The sequence below is a fragment of the Oryctolagus cuniculus genome, chromosome 10 (assembly GCF_051225735.1).
Source record: "Oryctolagus cuniculus isolate XC-2025 breed Fujian yellow rabbit chromosome 10, ASM5122573v1, whole genome shotgun sequence".
Taxonomy (NCBI): Eukaryota; Metazoa; Chordata; class Mammalia; order Lagomorpha; family Leporidae; genus Oryctolagus; species Oryctolagus cuniculus.
This window is the reverse complement of record NC_142876.1, coordinates 113,522,936-113,548,999: the sequence shown is the minus strand read 5'-3', so window position 1 is coordinate 113,548,999 and position 26,064 is coordinate 113,522,936. Positions and strand designations below refer to the sequence as shown.

Here is a 26,064-nt window from a genome sequence, read left to right as displayed (position 1 = left end):
TTTAGTTTAAGTAGGATCTTAGATTAAATTCAGAATCTATACTAACCAAGATTTGGTCTCTTATGTATTCAGAGTGTTTATCTGGAAATAAACCAAAATAAACCTAACAGTAAGATAAAATAACATGGGTATACCATGGACACTCATTCTTTGTGTGGTCTTCATTTGAATTCACCAAAAATTAGAGTTCTTACTAAGTAGCCAGAAAATTATCAGGATTTTATAGCTTCAAAGATAAAAACTCATTGCCCTTTACTTTGAAAAAGTAAAAATAAGGTAAAACTCAACAAACAATTTTCACATAATGACAATTTCATGGTCCAGGTCCTGCAGAAGGCCAGCAGTGGGACATAGTAGATGATCATGAATGCCAACTGTGCAGCTCGGAACAGAGTAGCTTCCAGGAGAGCGTGACTGGGGCTGCAGGCAACAAGTGTACACTGGGAATGATCCATACATCTTGTGGTTGAGAATGATCAATAATATAGTATTTCTGATAACAACATTTCTTATTTTATCCTCAGACATTTACTACATCTTCTTTCTTCCCCCAAAAAGATGATTAAAAACAGTATACTTTCCAATCTCATTGCTGTCAGGAATGCCTTTTTCTTGGAAGTCAGCTTTGGGATCACGGTCAATGCCGTCCTTCTTCTCTTCCACATCCTGTGGTTCTTTCTCAAGCACAGGCCCAGGCCTACAGATCTGGCCATTGGGCACCTGGCCCTCATTCACCTGGTGATGCTGATCACTGTATGGGTTATAGTCGCAGATGTTTTTGAGTCTCACGACTTATGGGATGACATCACGTGTAAAGTTGTCATCTACTTGCACCAGGTGATGCGGGGCCTCTCCCTGAGCACCACTTGCCTGCTGAGTGTCCTTCAGGCCATCACTCTCAGCCCCAGAAGCTTCTGTTTAGCAAAATTCAAGCTCACATCCTCACAGCACAACATGTGTGGATTTCTCCTCCTATGGCTCTTCAATTTGTCCAGTCGTGCTCGTTTCTTGATCTCAACTGTTGCTACTCCGAATGATACATCCCACGGTCTTATGTTTGTCACTCAATCCTGTTCTCTCTGGTCACTGAGCCACATACCCAGGCACACATTTTCTATACTGGGGATCTTCCGGGATGCCTCCTTAATAGGGCTCATGGCCGTCTCAAGCGGGTACATGGTGAACTTCCTGTGCAAGCACAAGAGGCGGTCCCAGCACCTTCACAGCACCAGCCTCTCTCCAAGAGCCTCCCCAGAGCACAGGGCCACCCGCACTGTCCTGCTGCTCATGAGCCTCTTTGTGCTCCTGTACTTGATGGACTGCATTGTGTACTCCTTCTCAGGGATGTGGTGGAATAGCAACCCAGTTCACCTGTGCATCCAGATGTTGGTGGGCAATGGCTATGCCACCATTGGACCTTTGTTGTTCATCAGTAGTGAAAAGCGAATGATCCAGTTTTTCAAATCCATGTTGGAAAGGCATGTAAGTGTTTAATTTTTCATTAATTGCTGATTCCAAGAAAGTGGAATAGGAACAGGGCAGCCTTTTCTAGGCTAGGAGAAAATGGTTTTTAAAAAAGTGGAGACTGTGCATTCTCATGGGATAGTTGGAGGGACAACTACAGTGTAGATTCTGTGGAAGGAAGAGCGATGCTGTGGATCTCTGTGCAGGCTGCACAGGCACCGCAACGAGCATGGACAAAACAAATGAACCCAATAGCCCTGAGCTGCAGAAAGCACCAGCTCTGGAGATCAAGATGAGATCAGAGTGCAGCAGCCCAGGCCACTGTAGTTACAGCTGCAGTGACACAGCAGACTCCACTTGGAGTCCAGTCCACAACCCTGAGGGGAACAGGGTTCTTATCAACCAGCAGAGAATAATAGGGGCACATCTCTCTCTTCCCATAACCCTAACAACAGCGTACATCAACCAGCTGCCAGAGGGTGGGTGCCATTGTGGACCTAAGTAGGTAGCAGCTGCTCCAGGGAGAGGGACAGTAGCCATCTTGTCAGCACAGGCAATCACAGCTGTTCCCATGCACTCATCTGGCAACAGATGGGGAGAGGCAGCCTTTACAATGTTAGTCCCAGCTGTAGAAACTCTTGTAAATGCCCAACATGATTGTGAAACAAGCAGGGTCGTGCTGGTATTCTGCATGCATGTGATCCAGGGATTTTACCAGATGAAAAAAAAATCCACATTCCCCACTGATGTTGAGCCTGGCTGGAGGACTGACAGGGGCTCAGCACCAATCTATGACGCTGAGGTGTGCTCAGCCTCTCAGTGTATCACAAGCTCCAGAGTCCAGGGCTCAAAGCACCGAGGAAACAGTATGATCAAAGTGTGCATACTGCCGAAAGCAATTTACAGATTCAATGTAATCCGAATCACAATATCAATGACATTCCTCTTAGATCTAGAAAAACCAATGGTAAAATTCATATGAAAACACAAGAGACCCTGAATAGCTAAAGCAATCTTATACAGCAAAACCAAAGCCGGAGGCATCACAATACCAAATTTCGAGACTTACTACAAGGAAGTTCTAATTCAAACAGCCTGGTACTAGTTAAAATAAAACAGCTGCATAGACCAATGGAACAGAACAGAAACGCCAGGTATCAATCCAGCATCTACACCCAACTTATATTCAAACAAGGAGCTAAAACTATTCCCTGGACCAAGGACAGTCTCTTCAACAAATCGTGCTGGGAAAACTGGATTTCCACATGCAGAAAAATGAAGCAGGACCTCCACCTTACACAAAAGTCCACTCAAAGTGAATCAAAGACCTAAATCTACAACCTGCTACCATCAGATTACTAGAGAACACTGGAGAAACTCTTAAGTCTTTTCCTATGCCAATGTCCTGATTGGAAAAGACCACAGAGGCAGAAGAAGTCAAAGTCAAAATTAACAAATGGGATTACATCAAACTAAGAAGCTTCTGCACTGCAGAAATACTCAGCAAAGTGAAGAATCAACTGAGAGAATGGGAGAAAATATTTGCCAACATGGCAATTGAAAAAGGATTAATATCCAGAATCTATGACGAGCTCAAGAAACTCAACTTCAACAACACAACAATCCAGCCAAGAAATGGGTAAAGGTTTAAGTAAGTATTTTTTCAAGAGGCAAAACTCAAATGGCCAAAAGACACATAAAAAATGCTCAGGATCACTAGCCATTAGGGAAATACAAGCACAACGAGATTTTTCACTTCACCCCATTTAAAATGCCTGTCATACGGACATCAACAAACAAATAAGGCTGGCAAGGATGTGGTGGGAAAGGTAGCCTAATGCACTGCTGGTGAGAATGTAAACTGGTATAGCCAATGTTGAATGACCCAACCATCCCACCCCTGAAAATTTAACCAAATGAAAATAAATCAGCGTATTAAAGAGTTCTCTGCACCCCTATGTTCACTGCAGCTCAACCCAGATGTCTATCAACTGAAGACTGGGTAAAGAAATTATGATACATACACACTATGAAATACTACACAGCAGTAAAAAAAACCATGAAATCCTGTTATTTGCAACAAAATGGATAACCTGGAAACTACGATTCTTAGTCAAATAATCCAGTCCCAAAAAGGCAAATACCTTATGATTTCCCTGATCTGGAATAACCAATACAGTACCTAAAATGTCATCTATAGGAGTGAAATTTACACTTGGAGATTGAATAATTTCTCATTGCCCTTGTCTTGACTTTGAGGAACATTGGTTTTTTCTTCATACTACTTGTTGAAGTCTTTATTAAGTGCATTGTTGGCTTGTAAGTAGAGTTAACGTAAAGTAGATATTTGTAAAAATTAAGAATGAGAATAGGAGAGGGAGAGGGAAGAAGGACAGAAGGAGAGGTGGGAGAGAGGATAGGGTGGAAATTATCATTATTTTCCTGAATCTGTACATGGGAATTGCATGAAATCTGGATATCTTAAATATTTAAAATTGTTCATTAATAACTATCATTTCTTTGATGAGTAAATACTTTGACCTCAAAATGATTAATGATTGTCTACAAGATGTGCTCTCCAGGTTCACAGATATTTATGGAGTTCAGGGTTTTTTCTGTTAAACTACTTATGTTGTTGCATGTTGACATGTAAAAAATAGGTAACTTAACCCTACAACAACTATTGGGTAAACCCAAGTATCCAATTCAAATCAGATGCATAATAACTAGAGCTTGTCCTGAGTTACAAACTTTAAGTGACTAAACACATGTGAGTTTTCAAGATGGAGATGTGATCTGAGGATATACACAGGATAGAAGGACAAGAAAGGGGCATAGGAAACACTGGGGAATTGACCCAGTCACAGGACCCAGAGCAGGGGCTTGTGGCCCTGTGAGTGACAGAGCTCAAATACAAAGGAAGGAGGCAAGGGCACAGCTGTTCTCCCATCTGCAGCGTGAGTGAAACAGGAGTTGAGATGATGCATGAACACCATGAAGTCCACCACTCACTGACCTGCTTTAGGTTCAAGAAAAAGCACACCTGGGTTTTCATTATCACACCTATCCACTGCACCACTGTCTCATCACTCAATATTCTCATCAGATATAAAATGACCTCTTTGATCTTTGGCAGAAAGTAGGAGGCAACCACTAAAATGCTCAGTTTGTTTACTTTTAAGGAAATTTTAGCCCCATAGTCACTGTTGTCATCTGACACATAGAGCTGCTGCAGCATGTGCCAATGTATTGATATCATTCACTTACAGCTGTGACACCTAACCTGGGATAAGATGTGTAGTTGTGGTAATAGGCCATGTTCTGGTCCTGCAGCCATCTCTAAGTCTCAAAGTCTGACTAACACAAGTGAGATCTTTAACTACAAGGTAATCAATCAGCTATCAGTAACTAAAGGAATCCTGAGAAGCCTCAAACATTTCTGAATGAATCTGTGCATTTCTAAAAAACACAGCAGTCTAACAATCCCAAGGGAAATCATAGAAATTGTGTAAATGACCTGAAATGGCAAACCTATGTCACAATGTGTGTGATGCCTAAGCACTGCATAGAAGAAAATAGATAATATCAAATGGTATTCCAACAAAGAGCAGTCCCCAGATGGTTATCTGAGCTTCTACTTTCAAAAACTGACAGAGAAATTAAGCCAATCATCTTTACAAGGATGAAAATAAAATTCTGGTTAGAATCAATACATGGGAGAAAGGAATGGATCACCAGTCAGAACTAGGGAGAAGACATCACCATAGAGCAGATGCTACACTTGATCTTAGCCAAAAGGCCGAGAAGTGATAGAGCAGATATCATTATAGTCATTAAAATATAATTAAGAGGCCCATGTTACGGTGTAACAGATAACGCCACCTCCACCTGTGATGCTGGCATCATGTATGGACACTGGTGCATACCCCAGCTACTTTCACTTCCTACTCAGCTTCCTCCTAATGTCCCTGGGAACACATCGAAACATGGTCCCCATGCTTGGGTCACTGCTACCCGTGTGGGAAACCCAGATGAAGCTCCTGGCTGAAGCCTTCTCCAGCCCTGGCTGTTGTGGCCATCTGGAGAGTGAACCAGCAGATGGAAGAGCTCTCTTTTCCTGTCTCTCCTCTTTAACTTTGCTTTCAAATTAATAAATCTTAATAAGATAATAATGTTTAACAAATTTACTATAAAACAAATGTACTGTAAAAGATCTCTACAATTACAGCTATGAATCACTAGTGACAGGCATAAAGAGGACATGATGAAATAGAAAGATTTCCCATGTTCAGGGACTGGAAGATTAAGTACCATTAACAAGTCCATATTATATAAACTGACATGCAGACGCAATGCAATCTCCATCAAATTACCAATGACAAATTCCAGAGAACCAGAAAGAAACACTACTGAAGAATCAAAGACCCAACAGCAGAAAACAACCTTAATCAGAACAAAGAGATACCACAGTATTGGCTTAAAATATACTGCAAAGCTATAGTGATTACAATAGCACAACAAAAGACACACAGACCAGTGGAACCAGAGACCTAGAATTAAACATGCACCTACAGCTAATGGACCTTCAACAAGAATGCTATAACATATCTGAAAAAGCAACAGTCTTTTCAATGAGTGGCATTGGGATTTGAGATGTATGTGCAGAAAATATGTAATCAGGCACTCTCTCTCCCAAGTACAAAAATTAACTCAAAATGGATCAAGATCTAAATGTACAGCCTGATACTTTAAAATTACAAGAAAACAGAATGAACAAGAATTTGTGGGTTCAGTCCCCAGAAGTAGAACTGGTAACATAATTACATCAAGCTAAAGACCTCTGCATGGCAAAGCGAATAATCAAGAGTAAAGTGATGGGGCCAGCACTGCAGCATAGTAGGCTAAGCCCCCGCCTGCAGCGTAGGCATCCATATGGGCAGTGGTTCATGTCCTGCCTCTTCCCATTATGATCCCTATCTCTTCTCTGTCCTAGGAAAGCAGTGGAACATGGCCTGCATGCTCGGGCTCCTGCATCTACGTGGGAGACCTGGAGGAAGTTCCTGCCTCGTGGCTTTCGATCAGCTTAACACCAGCCACTGCATCCAGTTGGGGCGTGAGCCAGTGGATGGAAGACCTTTCTCTCTGCCTCTCCCTCTTTAACTCAACCTCTCAAATAAATAAATGGAATCTTTAAAAAAAGAATAAAGGGACAACCAACAGAATGGGATAAGATATTCTCAAGCTATACAGATAGGTGACAAGGGAATAATAATCACAATATCTAAAAACTAAATGGCAAAATAGCTGAAGCATCCAACATAAAAATGGGCAAAGGCCTACAGAAACATTTTTCAGGGAAGACATCTAAACATTCAGGTGCATGAAAATGCTCAACTTCACTCATCAACAGGGAAATGAAGATCAAGCCTGCAAGTGAGCCATTGCTCCCTCCTGTCGGGCTGGCTGCCATCACAAAGACAACTGGTAACAGCACTGAGATGGACGTGTGGAAAGGGGGAACCTTGCATACTGTTGGGAAGGTCAGTCTGTCCAGCCACTGGGAAAGCAGCATGGAGGTTCCTGAAAAGCTAAAAACAGAACTACCTTGTGATCCAGCAATCCCTCTACCAGACACAAACCCAAGGGAAATGAAACCACATTGTCAAAGAGATGTATGCACGTCAGTGAATCACAGCCATCTTCACAATAGCAAGACATGGAAACAACTTAAGTGTTTACCAACTGCAGAAAGGATTATATATATGTGTGTGTGTGTGTGTGTGTGTGTGTATAGTAGACTGCTATTCAGCTATTGAATGAATGAAATCTTATCACTTGCATCAAGATGAATCCAACTGGAGATCATTATGCTAAACAAAATAAGCCAAACACAGAAAGACACATTGCATATGATTCCACTTATATCTCTAAAAAACGTTGACCTAATAAAAGTTGAAGGCTAATAATAAGAGACTGTGGAAAACAGTGTTGAGGTAGGGAGGGAGGGAAAACTGATTAATAGGTACTAATTTATACTTATAAAGGAATTACTGCATTTGGTGTTTCATTGCATGGTAGACTCTCCAGTTAACAGTTCACTGTATACTCTTTCTGGAGAAGGCAAAGAAGTATTTTAAATGCGTTCAGCGTAAAGAAGTGATAAACATTTGTCAACTGATCATCATGACCTCAATTTTTTAAGCTTTATTTTTTATTTTAAAGGTAGAGATACAGAAAAATAGGTAGAGACAGAGAACTTTTGTATCAGCTGGTTCACTTCCCAAATGTTCACAACAGCCAGGGCTAGGCTGCACTGAAGCCAGGAGTTTCTTCCATGTCTACCACATTAGTACAGGGGCCCAAGGACTTTGGGAAAGCAACAGCAGATGTCCCAACACAATAGTGGGGAGCCAGATTGGAAGCAGAGCAGCCAGGACTGGAACTGGTAACCCATGGGAGATGCCGGCATCACAAGTAGTGACTTTTCCACCTACACCACGATGCCAACCCCATCAACATTATACACCTTATACACATATTGAAACATGGCATGGTATCCCATACGTATGTGTACTTTACAGTAATTGGAAAAATAATTGGGACAGGCATTTGGTGCAGCAGTAAAGATGTCAATTCACACACCTGCATTCCATGTCAGGATACCAGGGTCTGAGTCCTGGCTGTTTCCAATCCCAGATTCCTGCTGATGTGCCCTTGGAAGGCAGCATGAGATGGGTCCCTGCTAGCCACATCAGCGACTTGGACTGGCTTAGTTCAGGCACAACGCTACTGTTGCAGGCATTCAGAGAGTGATCCAGTGGATGGGAGATGTATTTATTTCTATGAAAGGCAGAGAGGCAAACTGAAAAATTGGTCTAGATCAGCCCAAAGGTTATGGGTGACCTGATCTAGCACATTTTTGGTGCTCTGGCTGCCCCTCTATGGATTGCATTTTCAGCCCACAGCTGCCCCTGTGCTGTCTCCTTCGCCTGCTCCATCACAATCTTCTAAACAGAGACCTGCTATCAGCCATGGTGCTCACAGTAAAAACTGTAACTGTTTATAACCATTTAAACTTTTTTTTTTTTGACAGGCGGAGTGGACAGTGAGAGAGAGAGAGACAGAGAGAAAGGTCTTCCTTTTGCAGTTGGTTCACCCTCCAACGGCTGCCGTGGCTGGCGCACTGCGGCCGGCGCATCCCGCTGATCCGATGGCAGGAGACAGGTACTTATCCTGGTCTCCCATGGGGTGCAGGGCCCAAGCACTTGGGCCATCCTCCACTTCACTCCCTGGCCACAGTAGAGAGCTGGCCTGGAAGAGGAGCAACCGGGACAGAATCCGGCGCCCTGACCGGGACTAGAACCTGGTGTGCCAGCGCCGCAAGGCGGAGGATTAGCCTAGTGAGCCGCGGCACCGGCCCCGTTTGAACTTTAAAAGCAGAGAGGAACAAGAAAAATGTATGTCCAACCTTCAGAACATAGACTTCTCATAACTACTGCTTGTAGATCATGCTTGAATGGAAGCCAACTAAGCCGGCTGCCGAGGCTGCTGGATCTGCAGAGGCAGGATGCGGCTTTGCTGCTGGGCACAAGGGGCTCCACTGTCTGGTCAGCAGCTGCAGACCCACTGAGCCAACCCTGTGGAGGGGCAGCCAGGGCAGAGCTGGGTGATAGATCCCCCCAGACACTGCCCAAGTGAGCCCAGGGTACGGACGGCCACATGCATGTTCGCAGCATTAAACCCTCGGCCTCAGAGGTCTGCTTCATAAAAAATCCAGATGAGTCAGTGTTTTCCTAGGCATTACACATCTGAATAGACAGAAACTTGTTTCTACTTTGTGGTCCACTTCTAACCAATTCAATACAATTAACACAGAACAGGTTGTCTGACAACTCTAATTTGAGAGAACAGTCACATCTGAACCCTGGGGTTCCCCTGCTGCCAGGGAATCCTGGCTCCCCCCACACTGTTCCACCATCACTCAGTCCTCATTTTCCTTTCTGCAGAGGGCAGATGCATGGGTTTCTTAGTGCATCAGCCACAGAGTGCACAGGTTGCTGCCTTGTGCTGAGGTGTGAGCTCCATCTCTTGAAGGGTCTGGACCATCTCCAGGTGGGGCTATGTTTGTGTCACACATGAGGACACACCATGGAGCTCTAGAGAATTAAAGTGATAAAATGGGCTCCAACCTTCAGATGCCTCCTGCACTCATGTCCATAGGAGATTAGTAAATCATATGTAATCTGAGAGCTTGACACACTGAACTAAGCTTGGACATCACAGTGTACAGCTAATGCCACTCAGAAACCAGGTGCTGCATGTGCAGTGGGTAGCATGACCAGGCGGCCTCCTGCACCAGAGAGGATCCTCAGAGCCACTGGGGGGCACCAGGGTCTCTCAGCCCAGGGCAAGGGTGCTGCACAGTGTGGAGTATTTGTGGCTAAGGTGCTCGCAGGATCACCATGAGAGCACTCAGTGTCATCCACCAGTCTGTGTCCTTCGTGACCCTCACACATGTGTCAAGAAACGCACAGCAAAGTTTTGAGCACAGCTCCCCCCAGATTGCTGTTACCCAGGAGAGAACACAGAAAACCAAGAGACCAGTGATGTGTTCCACTGGAGACTCCGTGTTCAGCTTCGTGCTGACACTACAATGACCATCCACAGAGATATGAGCTCAGGACGTCCTTCTTTTAAAGTCTGCAGGTTCCTCTCAGGTGCACAGAACTCTGCACCTGTCCTCCTGGGTAAGTGGCTCTGTATTGTCCAGATGGGGGATCAGGTGTGTGGGTTCCTAGGCATTGAGCAAATTGGGAATATAGTAAGGTTTGTGACAGCCTCAGAGACGTGGGCTCCCAAAGTCCTCCATAGCTCAGGCGTGCTCTCTGTGCAACACCATGGGGAAATGGTCGTCTCAGAGTATCTGGTCTTTTAGTTTGGCAACCAAAAAAAAATCAGTACATTTTTCATATAAATGGATTTAATTTCCTATCTTTCTTTGGGTGAAATGACTATCATTTGCCTAGTCTATCAACTCTCAAAAGCCCGCATTTTCACATCATTTTAGACTAAAACTGTACTCATTCATAACCACACATTTACCAGGGAGGAGATGAGTTGAATTCTGTTTTTATTCAACATAACCAGCTTTATTCTTTCATCACAGTACAGGATTATCATTTTAAACGTTTTGTTAAAGATTTTCCTACTAACTTAAACCTTTAGAAGGAAATGGATGTCTTTGTCATGCTACTCAGTATGCGGGTTAATGCTCCCCTTCCTACACAACCTCCACCGCTTTCTTGTCCTGCCTTCAGCTTCACAAACTCCAAACTGATGAAGTCGATTCTCAAGCTCAGAGGCCAAAATTACACTAGAAACCAAGATACAGAGGATACAAGGATGGGGATGTATCCTTCCCATCTCTTAATGATGGAGGACTATCTTAGAACTATGTGTCCTACTGTCCTTTATGGATTCAAAAATCCCTGTTTCAATGATGATAAATTCTCCAGAAACCTTCCATCATGGGGAGATTCTAGAATAACAGATTTATGCTCCCTCCCGCCCAAGTGGATGTACTTATGATGCAAGATATGTTGTGCAGGCCTACATATATCAAGCCTTTATTAGAATAAATACATGTGAAATAATTCCTTTCTTCTCAGCGAGTTCCTAACCAGTCCATGCTGTGCGGGTCAGCAGTTTGTGGGAGGAGGCACGGCTAGGGAGGACTTGCTAAGAGCATTGCTTTAAGCTTCTTTTATGAAATGTTCACATGTTTCAGAAATAGCCAATATAAAGAAAACAATACAGAGCTAATCTAACAAATGCACATTAGATGTAGGATTTGGCACGTATGTCCCCCTGGTAACACAGTGCATACTCAGCACAGCATGGAGTGGGCTGGTGAGTGGTCTCTGGTCTTCAGCTGCCTCTCTGGTCCCCCACAAGAGCCACTATCAGTGGGTGCCTCGAGTGTGAACAGCTCTGTGGTTTTCCTTCATCACCATTCTGTCTAAAGGAGAACTTCCCCAGCTCCTTCTGAGGAATTTCCCCTGTAGAAAAACAGACGTCTCCAGTGGCTCTGAAGGTGGCTCCACCTAAAATGGGATTTCCTAATCTGATCCCAAGTTCCTGCCTTTTCTCACACATGCCCCTGAGAAACACTGAACATCTGGAGCCCACACACTCACAACCTAGCCAAGAAAAACATGCTACTAGATCAGTTTTCTAACACCATGTATGCACAAAGTTCAATTTTATTTTAAAATCTGAAGCAAAGCAAACCCGCACCAGGGCACTTCAAAAATTCATGGAAAATGGAATAAAAAATAAGTTTATTTTGACATGAAACACTTTGAAGTCTAGGTAGCATTTTTCCCTAATATTTGTAAGAATGGAAAATTGAAAGACCCTTTATTACATGGATTTTTAAATGTTTCTGAAAAATGAGCATCTTTAGTTCTATAATTTAAAGTTCTCACATGTTTCAAATAAAGTAACAAAAGTTTACTTTTCAGGTTATGTATGTCCATCATTAGTTTATAGCTCATTCTTTTAAAGTGTTGTAATGTTACTTCATTTCCATTAAATGTCATTATGTTAAAATACTGTAAGTAATATTTCTGAACTTACATGAAATAAATACACAAGAAATGGGTACGTGTCCTTTTAGACACAGGAAAGACAATGAGGACTGTTCAGAGCTGTGTGCTTAATGCTGGCACAGGACCCATAAATGCAGAAACAGGTGGATGAAGAGAAACGTATTATCCTGCTTTCACCTGAGCCTACCAAAGGATCAAACCTTATCTTGTCAAATGTATCAATGCAATAGACTATGCCATATTTGATCAATACTTTACCTTTTAAAATGCCACTATGCAGAGGAGGCAAGATGGTGGAATAGGAAGGGAGCACACTGATAGTCCAGGGAGAGACAGTTTAATAAAAGTGGAGATACTGGTGGTTCAAGGAAGAGTAGGGGAGGAAACAGCAGAAGAAACTCTTCCGGAATACGTGATTCACAGCGGACCTGCGTGGAGAGCGTGGGAGCCCACAGTTCGGGACACCAGCGGCAGACTCAACACACCAGCGCTGGAACACGAGGTGAGCCGAACCTCAATAGCCCGAGACACCAGCAGGCAAGCGGAGAGAGGAGACTAGAGGGAACGACCCCCCGGGGTGGGGAGGAGTTCACCAGGCTAACTGGAAGAGAGAGACAGAGAAAAAAAAAAAAGGTGACTGGTACGGACACGGGTTTCTCTCTCTCCGCTCACCTCTCAAGGGCGAGCAAGACAAAGAGCAGGCGCCATCTTGAACATACTTCATAAGCAGAGCGACCTCAGGTCTGCATCGGCCCTGAGCCTAGCAGAAAAAACTGACTCTGGGCGGGGCGAATTAACAGGAGATTAGGACCTAGTAAATTTGTGGTGCTACTGAACTGAGACTGTGAAAAAAGAGACGGTGGGGGAGAGAACTCACGGAATTCACGTGAGCACTCTCCAGAGACACTACAATTCCGTAACTTTGGCAACCCAGTGGGAGACTGAAGGAGACTTTGAGCCCACTCTGAGGGCCGAACAGATTCCCTGTGTGGTCCTTGGGAAAGAGCTTCTGATCTCTGCCTCCTGTGGGTATATCATTTGCCTGATAACTACCTCCAACTTCGTTCAGCTGTGCGGAATTACTTCCCTTTTGAATCAAAAAAAGAAAGAGAGAGAGAGAGAGAGATTTACCACGCCTAACCTGGGAGTGTCACCTTTGGCACACCAAACAGAGCTCTCAGACCACACCCATCTCAAGCCCTAAGGCTCCATCAAAAACAGATAGTCCACTTAATCTAGAGTCATAGGATAACAAGAAAAAGCACCACAGTGAAGAAACCAAATATCTCCAATATGCCAAATAACAAACGCAAAAACCGAGGTAATAAAAACAAGGAAGTCACCATGATGCCCTCAAATGAAAAAGACACCCCAATTCAAGATTATGAAGATGATGACATAGAAATGCAAGAAGCAGAACTCAAAAAATTGATAAGAACATTAAGAAGTTCTCAAAAACAAATTCTTGAACTATAGAAATCCTTAATGGACAAGATAGAAAATCTCTCTCGTGAAAATGAAATATTAAGGAGGAATCAAAATGAAACGAAACAACTAGTACAACAGGAAACTGGGATAGTGACTGAAGTGAAGAATTCAATAGATCAAATGAAAAACACAATAGAGAGCCTTACAAACAGAATGGGTGAAGCAGAAGAGAGAATATCAGACTTAGAAGACAGAGAACAGGAAAGGATACAGTCAGACCAAAGAAAAGAAGAGGAAATTAGGAATCTAAAACATATTGTCGGCATTCCTGAGTGCTGGGAACGTCTCATCCTCCGGTAGCCCCCAGTTCCCAGCCAGAATGGAACACACCCCCCAGGAGAGAGGACCTCAGTCTCTTTAAAATCCCCATCTCCTGTCTTTCCTGGCCGCTCCCTCCCATAGCTGGTGCTGTTTGGTGAGACAAAGCTTGGGTGTTTTGCTCATTCGAGGATACTATACCTGCCAAGGACACTCACTTCTTCTTCTCCTTCTGCTGCTGCTTCTTCTTCTTCTTTTTTTTTTTTTTTTTTTTTTGACTACTAGCATCCAAACAATCTTCCTAAGTTAGAAGGATCCTGGGGGCGGAGCCAAGATGGCGGAATAGTGAGGGCGCGCACCGATAGTCCGGGAAAATTTAGTTTAATAAAAGGGGAGTTACGGTAGCCGCAGAAAATAGAACCAAACAAAAATTGCAGGGGAAACCCTTCTGAATGGAGCAGGCGTGAATCGGACGACCTACTGGGAGAACAAGGTCGCCCACCGCACGGAAGCAAAGTCGCGGGACCCAGCCGCAGAAGCCCCAGGGTCTGCGCGACAGTGCTCCAAGGAGAGTGCACGCCACACAGAAAACTGCGGGGAGACTTGAGACGCTCAGGGCTCCGAGTCCACACATCGGCGCTGGAAGGGGAGGTGAGCTCAATAACCCGAGACATTGGTGGGGAAACGGGGGTCAGAATCTAGAGGGGGGCCGGAAAGTGCAGCAAACTCACTACCGGAAAGAAGGAAAAAAAAAAGCTTCGGGGTTTCTCTTCCCCCTAACCTTGCAAAGGTTACAAGGCTGCCAGACTTGAAGAATTCCCAAGAGACAAAGAGCAGGCCTCCTCTTTGGATTTACATATCAGTGGGGGAGAGTTAAGGAACTGAGTCACTACAATTCAGTAGCCTAGGCAACACAGTGGGAGTCCAGAGGAGCCAAAGACTGGAAGCTAAATACCATCAATTCTGCACAGCCCTGCCCTGCAGTGTTACTTACCCCCTGAATAAATAAAATAAATAAATAAATAAAAAGAGAGAGATTTACCACACATAACCTGAGGGTGTCACCTTTGCACACCCTTAACCTGGAAGAACCAGGCAGAGCTCTCAGGCTGCACCCATCTCAAGCCTCCAAGGCTCCTCCAACAGCAGGCAGTCCACTTAACACGGACACAGTATAAAAAAAAAAAAAAAAGAAAAAAAAAAAAGCGCACAGTGACGCAAGAAGAATTAACTATGCCGAGTAACAAACACAGAAATAGAGGGAGCAAGATCAACGATGACACTATGATGCCTCCAAATAAGCAAAACACCCCAAGCCAAGAGTATGAAGATGATGAGATAGAAGAAATGCAAGATACGGATTTCAAAAAATTTATGATAAGAACATTTAGAAGTTTTCAAAAGCAAATCCTTGAACTACAGAAATCCTTAATGGACAAGATTGAAAATCTTTCTCGTGAAAATGAAATTTTAAGGAAGAGTCAAAATGAAACTCAGAAACTAGTAGAACAGGAAAGTGTAATAGTCAAGAGAAATCAAAATGAAATGAAGAGCTCAATAGATCAAATGACAAACACATTAGAAAGCCTTAAAAACAGAATGGGTGAAGCAGAAGAGAGAATATCGGACTTAGAAGATAGAGCACAGGAAAACATACAGTCAAACCAAAGAAAAGAAGAGGAAATTAGAAACCTGAAAAATATTGTTGGGAATCTACAGGATACTATTAAAAAAACCAACATTCGAGTTCTAGGAGTTCCTGAAGGCATGGAGAGAGAGAAAGGATTGGAAGGCCTTTTTAGTGAGATACTAGCAGAGAACTTTCCAGGTTTGGAGAAGGACAGAGATATCCTAGTACAGGAAGCTCATAGAACCCCCAATAAACATGACCAAAAGAGATCCTCACCACGACACGTGGTAATTAAACTTACCACAGTGAAACATAAAGAAAAGATCCTAAAATGTGCAAGAGAGAAACGTCAGATTACTCTCAGAGGATCTCCAATCAGACTCACAGCTGACTTCTCATCAGAAACCCTACAAGCTAGGAGGGAATGGCGAGACATAGCACAGGTGCTAAGAGAGAAAAATTGCCAGCCCAGAATATTATATCCTGCCAAGCTCTCATTTGTGAATGAAGGTGAAATAAAGACCTTTCATAGCAAACAGAAATTGAAAGACTTTGTGGCCACTCGTCCGGCCCTGCAAAAGATACTTAAAGATGTGCTACACTCAGAAACACAGAAACACGGCCATCAATATGAAAGAAGGGAAAGGAAGAACACCTACCAGTAAAAGAGCAAGGGAAGCTCAAAGCATATACTAGAAAATATTTCCGGGAAAATGGCAGGGCAAAGTCACTACGTATCAATTGTCACATTGAACATTAATGGTCTGAATTCTTCAGTTAAAAGACACCGTTTAGCTGACTGGCTCACAGAACACAACCCAACTATTTTTTGCCTACAAGAAACACATCTCTCTAACAAAGAGGCATGCAGACTGAAAGTGAAAGGTTGGAAAAAGATATTCCATGCCAACAGAAACCAAAAAAAAGCAGGTGTAGCCATATTAATATCAGACAAAATAAACTTTAATACAAAAACTGTTAAGAGAGACAAAGAGGGACACTATATAATGATTAAGGGTTCAATTCAACAGGAAGATGTAACTATTATAAATGTATATGCACCTAATTACAGGGCACCGGTCTATTTAAAAGATATGTTAAGGGACTTAAAGGGAGATTTAGATTCCAATACAATAGTACTGGGGGACTTCAATACTCCACTCTCAGAAATAGACAGATCATCCGGACAGAAGATCAACAAGGAAACAGCAGATTTAATTGACACTATTGCCCAAATGGATCTAACAGATATCTACAGAACTTTCAACCCTACATCTACAGACTTCACATTCTTCTCAGCAGCGCATGGAACCTTCTCTAGGATTGATCACATACTAGGCCATAAAGCAAGTCTCAGCAAATTTAAAAGAATTAGAATCATACCATGCAGCTTCTCAGACCACAGCGGGATGAAGCTGGAAATTAGCAACTCAGGAAACCCCAGAAAGTATGCAAACACATGGAGACTGAACAACATGCTCCTGAATGAACACTGGGTCATTCAAGAAATCAAAAGAGAAATCAAAAACTTTCTGGAAGTAAATGAAGACAACAACACAACATATCAAAACTTATGGGATACAGCAAAAGCAGTATTGAGAGGCAAATTTATAGCAATAGGTGCCTATATCAAGAAATTGGAAAGGTACCAAATAAATGAGCTTTCAGCACACCTCAAGGACCTAGAAAAACTGCAGCAAACCAAACCCAAATCTAGTAGGAGAAGAGAAATAATTAAAACCAGAGAAGAAATTAACAGGATTGAATCCAAAAAAACATTACAAAAAATCAGCCAAGCGAGAAGCTGGTTTTTTGAAAAAATAAACAAAATTGACACCCCATTGGCCCAACTAACTAAAAAAAGAAGAGAAAAGACCCAAATCAATAAAATCAGAGATGAAAAAGGAAACGTGACAACAGACACCACAGAAATAAAAAGAATCATCAGAAATTACTACAAGGACCTGTATGCCAGCAAACAGGAAAACCTATCAGAAATGGATAGATTCCTGGACACATGCAATCTACCAAAATTGAACCATGAAGACATCGAAAACCTAAATAGACCCATAACTGAAACAGAAATTGAAACAGTAATAAAGGCCCTCCCAACAAAGAAAAGCCCAGGACCAGATGGATTCACTGCTGAATTCTACCAGACATTTAAAGAAGAACTAATCCCATTTCTTCTCAAACTATTCAGAACAATCGAAGAAGAGGGAATCCTCCCAAATTCTTTCTATGAAGCCAGCATCACCTTAATCCCTAAGCCAGAGAAAGATGCAGCACTGAAAGAAAATTACAGACCAATATCCCTGATGAACATAGATGCAAAAATCCTCAATAAAATTCTGGCCAATAGAATACAACAACACATCAGGAAAATCATCCACCCAGACCAAGTGGGATTCATCCCTGGTATGCAGGGATGGTTCAACATTCGCAAATCAATCAATGTGATTCACCACATTAACAGACTGCAGAAGAAAAACCATATGATTATCTCAATTGATGCAGAGAAAGCATTTGATAAAATTCAACACCCTTTCATGATGAAAACTCTAAGCAAATTGGGTATAGAAGGAACATTCCTCAATATAATCAAAGCAATTTATAAAAAACCCACAGCCAGCATCCTATTGAATGGGGAAAAGTTGGAAGCATTTCCACTGAAATCTGGCACCAGGCAGGGATGCCCACTCTCACCACTGCTATTTAACATAGTTCTGGAAGTTTTAGCCAGAGCCATCAGACAAGAAAAAGAAATCAAAGGAATACAAATCAAGAAGGAAGAAGTCAAACTATCCCTCTTTGCAGACGATATGATTCTGTACTTAGAGGATCCAAAGAACTCTACTAAGAGACTATTGGAACTCATAGAGGAGTTTGGCAAAGTGGCAGGATATAAAATCAATGCACAAAAATCAACAGCCTTTGTATACACAAGTAATGCCATGACTGAGAAAGAACTGCTAAGATCAATCCCATTCACAATAGCTACAAAAACAATCAAATACCTTGGAATAAACTTAACCAAGGACGTTAAAGATCTCTACGATGAAAATTACAAAACCTTAAAGAAAGAAATAGAAGAGGATACCAAAAAATGGAAAAATCTTCCATGCTCATGGATTGGAAGAATCAACATCATCAAAATGTCCATTCTCCCAAAAGCAATTTATAGATTCAATGCAATCCCAATCAAGATACCAAAGACATTCTTCGCAGATCTAGAAAAAATGATGCTGAAATTCATATGGAGGCACAAGAGACCTCGAATAGCTAAAGCAATCTTGTACAACAAAAACAAAGCCGGAGGCATCACAATACCAGATTTCAGGACATACTACAGGGCAGTTGTAATCAAAACAGCATGGTACTGGTACAGAAACAGATGGATAGACCAATGGAACAGAATTGAAACACCAGAAATCAATCCAAACATCTACAGCCAACTTATATTTGATCAAGGATCTAAAACTAATTCCTGGAGCAAGGACAGTCTATTCAATAAATGGTGCTGGGAAAACTGGATTTCCACGTGCAGAAGCATGAAGCAAGACCCCTACCTTACACCTTACACAAAAATCCACTCAACGTGGATTAAAGACCTAAATCTACGTCCTGACACCATTAAGTTATTAGAGAACATTGGAGAAACCCTTCAAGATATTGGCACAGGCAAAGAATTTCTGGAAAAGACCCGGGAGGCACAGACAGTCAAAGCCAAAATCAACTATTGGGATTGCATCAAATTGAGAAGTTTCTGTACTGCAAAAGAAACAGTCAGGAGAGTGAAGAGACAACCGACAGAATGGGAAAAAATATTTGCAAACTATGCAACAGATAAAGGGTTAATAACCAGAATCTACAAAGAGATCAAGAAACTCCACAAAAACAAAACCAACAACCCACTTAAGAGATGGGCCAAGGACTTCAATAGACATTTTTCAAAAGAGGAAATCCAAATGGCCAACAGGCACATGAAAAAATGTTCAAGGTCACTAGCAATCAGGGAAATGCAAATCAAAACCACAATGAGGTTTCACCTCACCCCGGTTAGAATGGCTCACATACAGAAATCTACCAACAACAGATGCTGGCGAGGATGTGGGGAAAAAGGGACACTAACCCACTGTTGGTGGGAATGCAAACTGGTCAAGCCACTATGGAAATCAGTCTGGAGATTCCTCAGAAACCTGAATATAACCCTACCGTTCGACCCAGCCATCCCACTCCTTGGAATTTACCCAAAGGAGTTTAAATTGATAAACAAAAAAGCGGTCTGCACCCTAATGTTTATTGCAGCACAATTCACAATAGCCAAGACCTGGAACCAACCTAAATGCCCATCAATGGTAGACTGGATAAAGAAATTATGGGATATGTATTCTTTAGAATACTATACCGCAGTAAGAAACAACGAAATCCAGTCATTTGCAACAAAATGGAGGAATCTGGAACACATCATGCTGAGTGAAGTAAGCCAGTCCCAAAGGGACAAATACCATATGTTCTCCCTGATCGGTGACAACTGACTGAACACCAAAAAGGAAACCTCCTGAAGTGAAATGGACACTATGAGAAATGGTGACTTGATCAGCATAGCCCTGACTGCTAATGGACAACTTAATACATTATCCCTCATAGTATTTTTTTTTTGTCTGTTCTACTTAATATGACTGGTTTAATTCTGTAATTATCACACAGTTATTCTTAAGTGTTGAAAATTAACTGAAATGTGATCCCTGTTAAACATAAGAGTGGGAATAAGAGAGGGAAGAGATGTATAATTTGGGACATGCTCGGGCTGACTTGCCCCAATTGGTAGAGTTCGAAACATACTAGGGGATTCCAATTCAATCCCATCAAGGTGGCATGTGCCAATGCCATCTCACTATTCCAAGTGATCAATTTCAGTTCACAATTGATCATAATGAAAGGACTAAGAGTCAAAGGGAGCACATAAACAAGTCTAGTATCTGCTAACACTAACCGATAGAATAAATAAAGGCGAGAGTGATCCAACATGGGAAGTGAGATACTCAGCAGACTCATAGAATGGCGGATGTCCTAAATAGCACTCTGGCCTCAGAATCAGCCCTAAAGGCACTCGGATCTGGCTGAAAAGCCCATGAGAGTATTTCAGGCATGGAAAGCCAAGACACTCTGGCAAAAAGATCTCTGTGAGTGAGATCCCAGTGGAAAGAACAGGTCTTCAAAGAGGGAGGTGCCTTTCTCTGAAGGGAGGAGAGAACCTCCACTTTGACTATGACCTTGTCTAAACAAGATAAGAGTCGGAGAACTCAAGGGGCTTCCATAGCCTTGGAAACTCATGACTGGTGCATAGGGAGATTACTGATGCCATAAACAGGAGTGTCAATTTGTAAAGTCAACAACAGGAGTCACTGTGCACTTACTCCTCATGTAGGATCTCTGTCCTTAACGTGCTGTACACTGAGGCTTAATGCTATAACGAGTACTCAAACAGTATATTTCACTTTGTGTTTCTATGGGGGTGCAAACTGTTGAAATCTTTACTTAATGTACACTAAACTGATCTTCTGTTAAAAAAAAAAAAAAAAAAAAAAGAAACTATCAATTCCCAACTTGACTCTCACTGGGATTAAACATGACAATAGGTCTGATCTGATTTCATCATCATTTAAAAAAAAATCATCTATTATTTTTCACTTTATGTTTCTGTGTGGGAACAAACTGTTGAAATCCTTACTTAAGGTATAATAAGCTGATCTTCTGTATACTAAGATAATCGAAAATGAATCTTGATGTGAATGGAAGGGGAGAGGGAGTGGGAAAGGGGAGGGTGGTGGGTGGGAGGGACGGTATGGGGGGGAAAGCCATTGTAACCCATGAGTCGTACTTTGGAAATTTATATTCATTAAATAAAAGATTAAAAAAAAAAATAAAATAAAACATATTGTCGGGAATCTTCAGGATACTATTAAAAAAATGAACATTCGGGTTCTAGGAGTTCCTGAAGGCATGGAGAGGGAGAAAGTATTAGAAGGCCTTTTTAGTGAGATATTAGCAGAAAATTTCCCAGGTTTGGAGAAGGACAGAGAAATCCTAGTACAGGAAGCTCACAGAACCCCTAATAAACACGACCAAAAGAGATCCTCACCACGACACGTTGTAATTAAACTCTCCACAGTGAAACATAAAGAAAAGATCCTAAAATGTGCAAGAGAGAAACGTCAGATTACTCTCAGAGGATCTCCAATCAGACTCACAGCTGACTTATCAGAAACTCTACAAGCTAGGAGGGAATGGCGAGATATAGCCCAGGTACTAAGAGAGAAAAACTGCCAGCCCAGAGTATTATATCCTGCAAAGCTATCATTTGTGAATGAAGGTGAAATAAAGACTTTTCATAGCAAACAGAAATTGAAAGAATTTGTCGCCACTCGTCCAGCCCTGCAACAGATGCTTAAAGATGTGTTACAAACAGAAACACAGAAACACGGTCATCAATATGAAAGAAGAAAAAGGAAGGAAACCTCACAGCAAAAGATCACAGGGAATTCAAAGCATATATTAGAACTTATCTTTGGCAAATGTCAGGGCAAATTACCACTTTTCATTAGTCACATTGAACGTTAATGGCCTAAACTGTCCAGTTAAAAGACACCGATTGGCTGATTGGGTTAAGGAACAAAACCCATCTATTTGCTACTTACAAGAAACACATCTTTCCAACAAAGATCCATACAGACTGAAAGTGAAAGGCTGGAAAAAGATATACCATGCCAACAGAAATGAAAAAAGAGCCATCTTAATATCAGACAACATAAACTTTACCACAAAAACTGTTAAGAGAGACAAAGAGGGGCACTATATAATGATTAAGGGATCAATTCAACAGGAAGATAGAACAATTATCAATGTATATGCACCTAACTACAGGGCACCAGTTTATCTAAAAGATTTGTTAAGGGACTTAAAGGGAGACTTAGACCCCAATACAGTAGTACTGGGGGACTTCAATACTCCACTCTCAGAAATAGACAGATCAATAGGACAGAAGATCAACAAGGATACAGTAGATTTAAACGACACTATAGCCCAAATGGATCTAACAGATATCTATAGAACTTTCAATCCTACAGCTAAAGATTTTACATTCTTCTCAGCAGTACATGGAACCTTCTCTAGCATTGTTCACATACTAGGCCATAAAGCAAGTCTCAGCAAATTCAAAAGAATTAGAATCATACCATGCAGCTTCTCAGACCATAAAGGAATGAAGTTGGAAATTAGCAACTCAGGAATCCCTAGAGCATACGCAAACACATGGAGATTGAACAACATGCTCCTGAATGAACAATGGGTCATAGAAGAAATTAAAAGAGAAATCAAAAATTTTCTGCAAGTAAATGAGGATAACAGCAAAACATACCAACATTTATGGGACGCAGCAAAAGCAGTGTTAAGAGGAAAGTTTATATCAATAGGTGCCTATATCAAGAAATTGGAAAGGCACCAAATAGATGAGCTTTCAATTCACCTCAAGGATCTAGAAAACCTACAGCAAACCAGACCCAAATCTAGTAGGAGAAGAGAAATAATTAAAATCAGAGAAGAAATCAACAGGATTGAATAAAAAAAAATTACAAAAAATCAGCCAAATGAGGAGCTGTTTCTTGAAAAAATCAACAAAATTGACACCCCATTGGCCCAACTAACTAAAAAAAGAAGAGAAAAGACCCAAATCAATAAAATCAGAGATGAAAAAGGAAACGTAACAACAGACACCACAGAAATAAAAAGAATCATCAGAAATTACTACAAGGACTTGTATGCCACCAAACAAGGAAACCTATCAGAAAGGGATAGATTCCTGGACACATGCAACCTACCTAAATTGAACCAGGAAGACATAGAAAACCTAAACAGACCCATAACTGAGACAGAAATTGAAACAGTAATAAAGGCCCTCCCAACAAAGAAAAGCCCAAGACCAGATGGATTCACTGCTGCATTCTACCAGACATTGAAAGAAGAACTAACTCCAATTCTTCTCAAACTATTCAGAACAATCGAAGAAGAGGGAATCCTCCCAAATTCTTTCTATGAAGCCAGCATCACCTTAATTCCTAAGCCAGAAAAAGATGCAGCACTGAAAGAGAATTACAGACCAATATCCCTGATGAACATAGATGCAAAAATCCTCAATAAAATTCTCGCCAATAGAATGCAGCAACACATCAGAAAGATCATCCACCCAGACCAACTGGGATTTATCCCTGGTATGCAGGGATGGTTTAATGTGCGCAAGACAATCAATGTGATACACCACATTAACAGACTGCAGAAGAAAAACCATATGATTACCTCAATAGATGCCGAGAAAGCATTTGATAAAATACAACACCCATTCATGATGAAAACTCTAAGCAAACTGGGTTTGGAAGGAACATTCCTCAATACAATCAAAGCAATCTATGAAAAACCCAGAGCCAACATCCTATTGAATGGGGAAAAGTTGGAAGCATTCCACTGAGATCTGGTACCAGACAGGGATGCCCACTCTCACCACTGCTATTCAATATAGTTCTGGAGGTTCTAGCCAGAGCTATTAGGCAAGAAAAAGAAATTAAAGGGATACAAATTGGGAAGGAAGAAGTCAAACTATCCCTCTTTGCAGATGACATGATTCTTTATTTAGGGGACCCAAAGAACTCTACTAAGAGACTACTGGAACTCATAGAAGATTTTGGCAAAGTAGCAGGGTATGAAATCAATGCACAAAAATCAACAGCCTTTGTATACACAGACAATGCCATAGCTGAGGAAGAACTTCTAAGATCAATCCAATTCACAATAGCTAGAAAAACAATCAAATACCTTGGAATAAACTTAACCAAGGACATTAAAGATCTCTACGATGAAAATTACAAAACCTTAAAGAAAGAAATAGAAGAGGATACCAAAAAATGGAAAATTAGACCATGCTCATGGATTGGAAGAATCAATATCAAAATGTCCATTCTCCCAAAAGCAATTTATAGATTCAATGCAATACCAATCAAGATACCGAAGACCTTCTTCTCAGATCTGGAAAAAATGGTGCTGAAATTTATATGGAGGCACAAGAGACCTCGAATAGCTAAAGCAATCTTGTACAACAAAAACAAAGCCAGAGGCATCACAATACCAGATTTCAGGACATACTACAGGGCAGTTGTAATCAAAACAGCATGGTACTGGTACAGAAACAGATGGATAGACCCATGGAACAGAGTTGAAACACCAGAAATCAACCCAAACATCTACAGCCAACTTATATTTGATCAAGGATCTAAAACTAATTCCTGGAGCAAGGACAGTCTATTCAATAAATGGTGCTGGGAAAACTGGATTTCCACGTGCAGAAGCATGAAGCAAGACCCCTACCTTACACCTTACACAAAAATCCACTGAACATGGATTAAAGACCTAAATCTACGACCTGACACCATCAAGTTACTAGAGAACATTGGAGAAACACTTCAAGATATTGGCACAGGCAACGAATTTCTGGAAAAGACCCGGGAGGCACAGGCAGTCAAAGCCAAAATCAACTATTGGGATTGCATCAAATTGAGAAGTTTCTGTACTGCAAAAGAAACAGTCAGGAGAGTGAAGAGACAACTGACAGAATGGGAAAAAATATTTGCAAACTATGCAACAGATAAAGGGTTAATAACCAGAATCTACAAAGAGATCAAGAAACTCCACAACAACAAAGCCAACAACCCACTTAAGAGATGGGCCAAGGACCTCAATAGACATTTTTCAAAAGAGGAAATCCAAATGGCCAACAGGCACATGAAAAAATGTTCAAGGTCATTAGTAATCAGGGAAATGCAAATCAAAACCACAATGAGGTTTCACCTCACCCCGGTTAGAATGGCTCACATTCAGAAATCTACCAACAACAGATGCTGGAGAGGATGTGGGGAAAAAGGGACACTAACCCACTGTTGGTGGGAATGCAAACTGGTCAAGCCACTATGGAAGTCAGTCTGGAGATTCCTCAGAAACCTGAATATAACCCTACCATTCAACCCAGCCATCCCACTCCTTGGAATTTACCCAAAGGAATTTAAATTGGCAAACAAAAAAGCGGTCTGCACCCTAATGTTTATTGCAGCTCAATTCACAATAGCTAAGACCTGGAACCAACCTAAATGCCCATCAACGGTAGACTGGATAAAGAAATTATGGGATATGTACTCTTTAGAATACTATACCGCAGTAAGAAACAACGAAACCCAGTCATTTGCAACAAAATGGAGGAATCTGGAGCACATCATGCTGAGTGAAATAAGCCAGTCCCAAAGGGACAAATATCATATATTCTCCCTGATCGGTGACAACTGACTGAACACCAAAAAGGAAACCTGTTGAAGTGAAATGGACACTATGGGAAACGGTGACTTGATCAGCATAGCCCTGACTGTTAATGAACAACTTAATACATTATCCCTCTTAGTAGTTTTTTTGTCTGTTCTACTTAATATGACTGGTTTAATTCTGTAATTAATACACAGTTATTCTTAAGTGTTAAAAATTAACTGAAATGTGATCCCTGTTAAACATAAGAGTGGG

At 41.6% G+C, this 26,064-nt stretch overlaps 1 protein-coding gene and 1 non-coding gene across 2 annotated transcripts; one reads left to right on the top strand and one right to left on the bottom strand.

Moving 5' to 3' along the window:
• Positions 1-558: 558 nt before the first annotated feature.
• Positions 559-1,494, top strand: ORYCUNV1R1654 (vomeronasal 1 receptor oryCunV1R1654). Its single transcript, NM_001167334.1, is given in 1 exon segment — positions 559-1,494. A coding segment is annotated over 1 exon segment (936 nt).
• Positions 1,495-5,085: 3,591 nt separating this feature from the next.
• LOC127492502 (U2 spliceosomal RNA) lies at positions 5,086-5,275 on the bottom strand. Its single transcript, XR_007922030.3, has one exon. It is a non-coding gene; the product is annotated as a U2 spliceosomal RNA (small nuclear RNA).
• Positions 5,276-26,064: the final 20,789 nt, after the last annotated feature.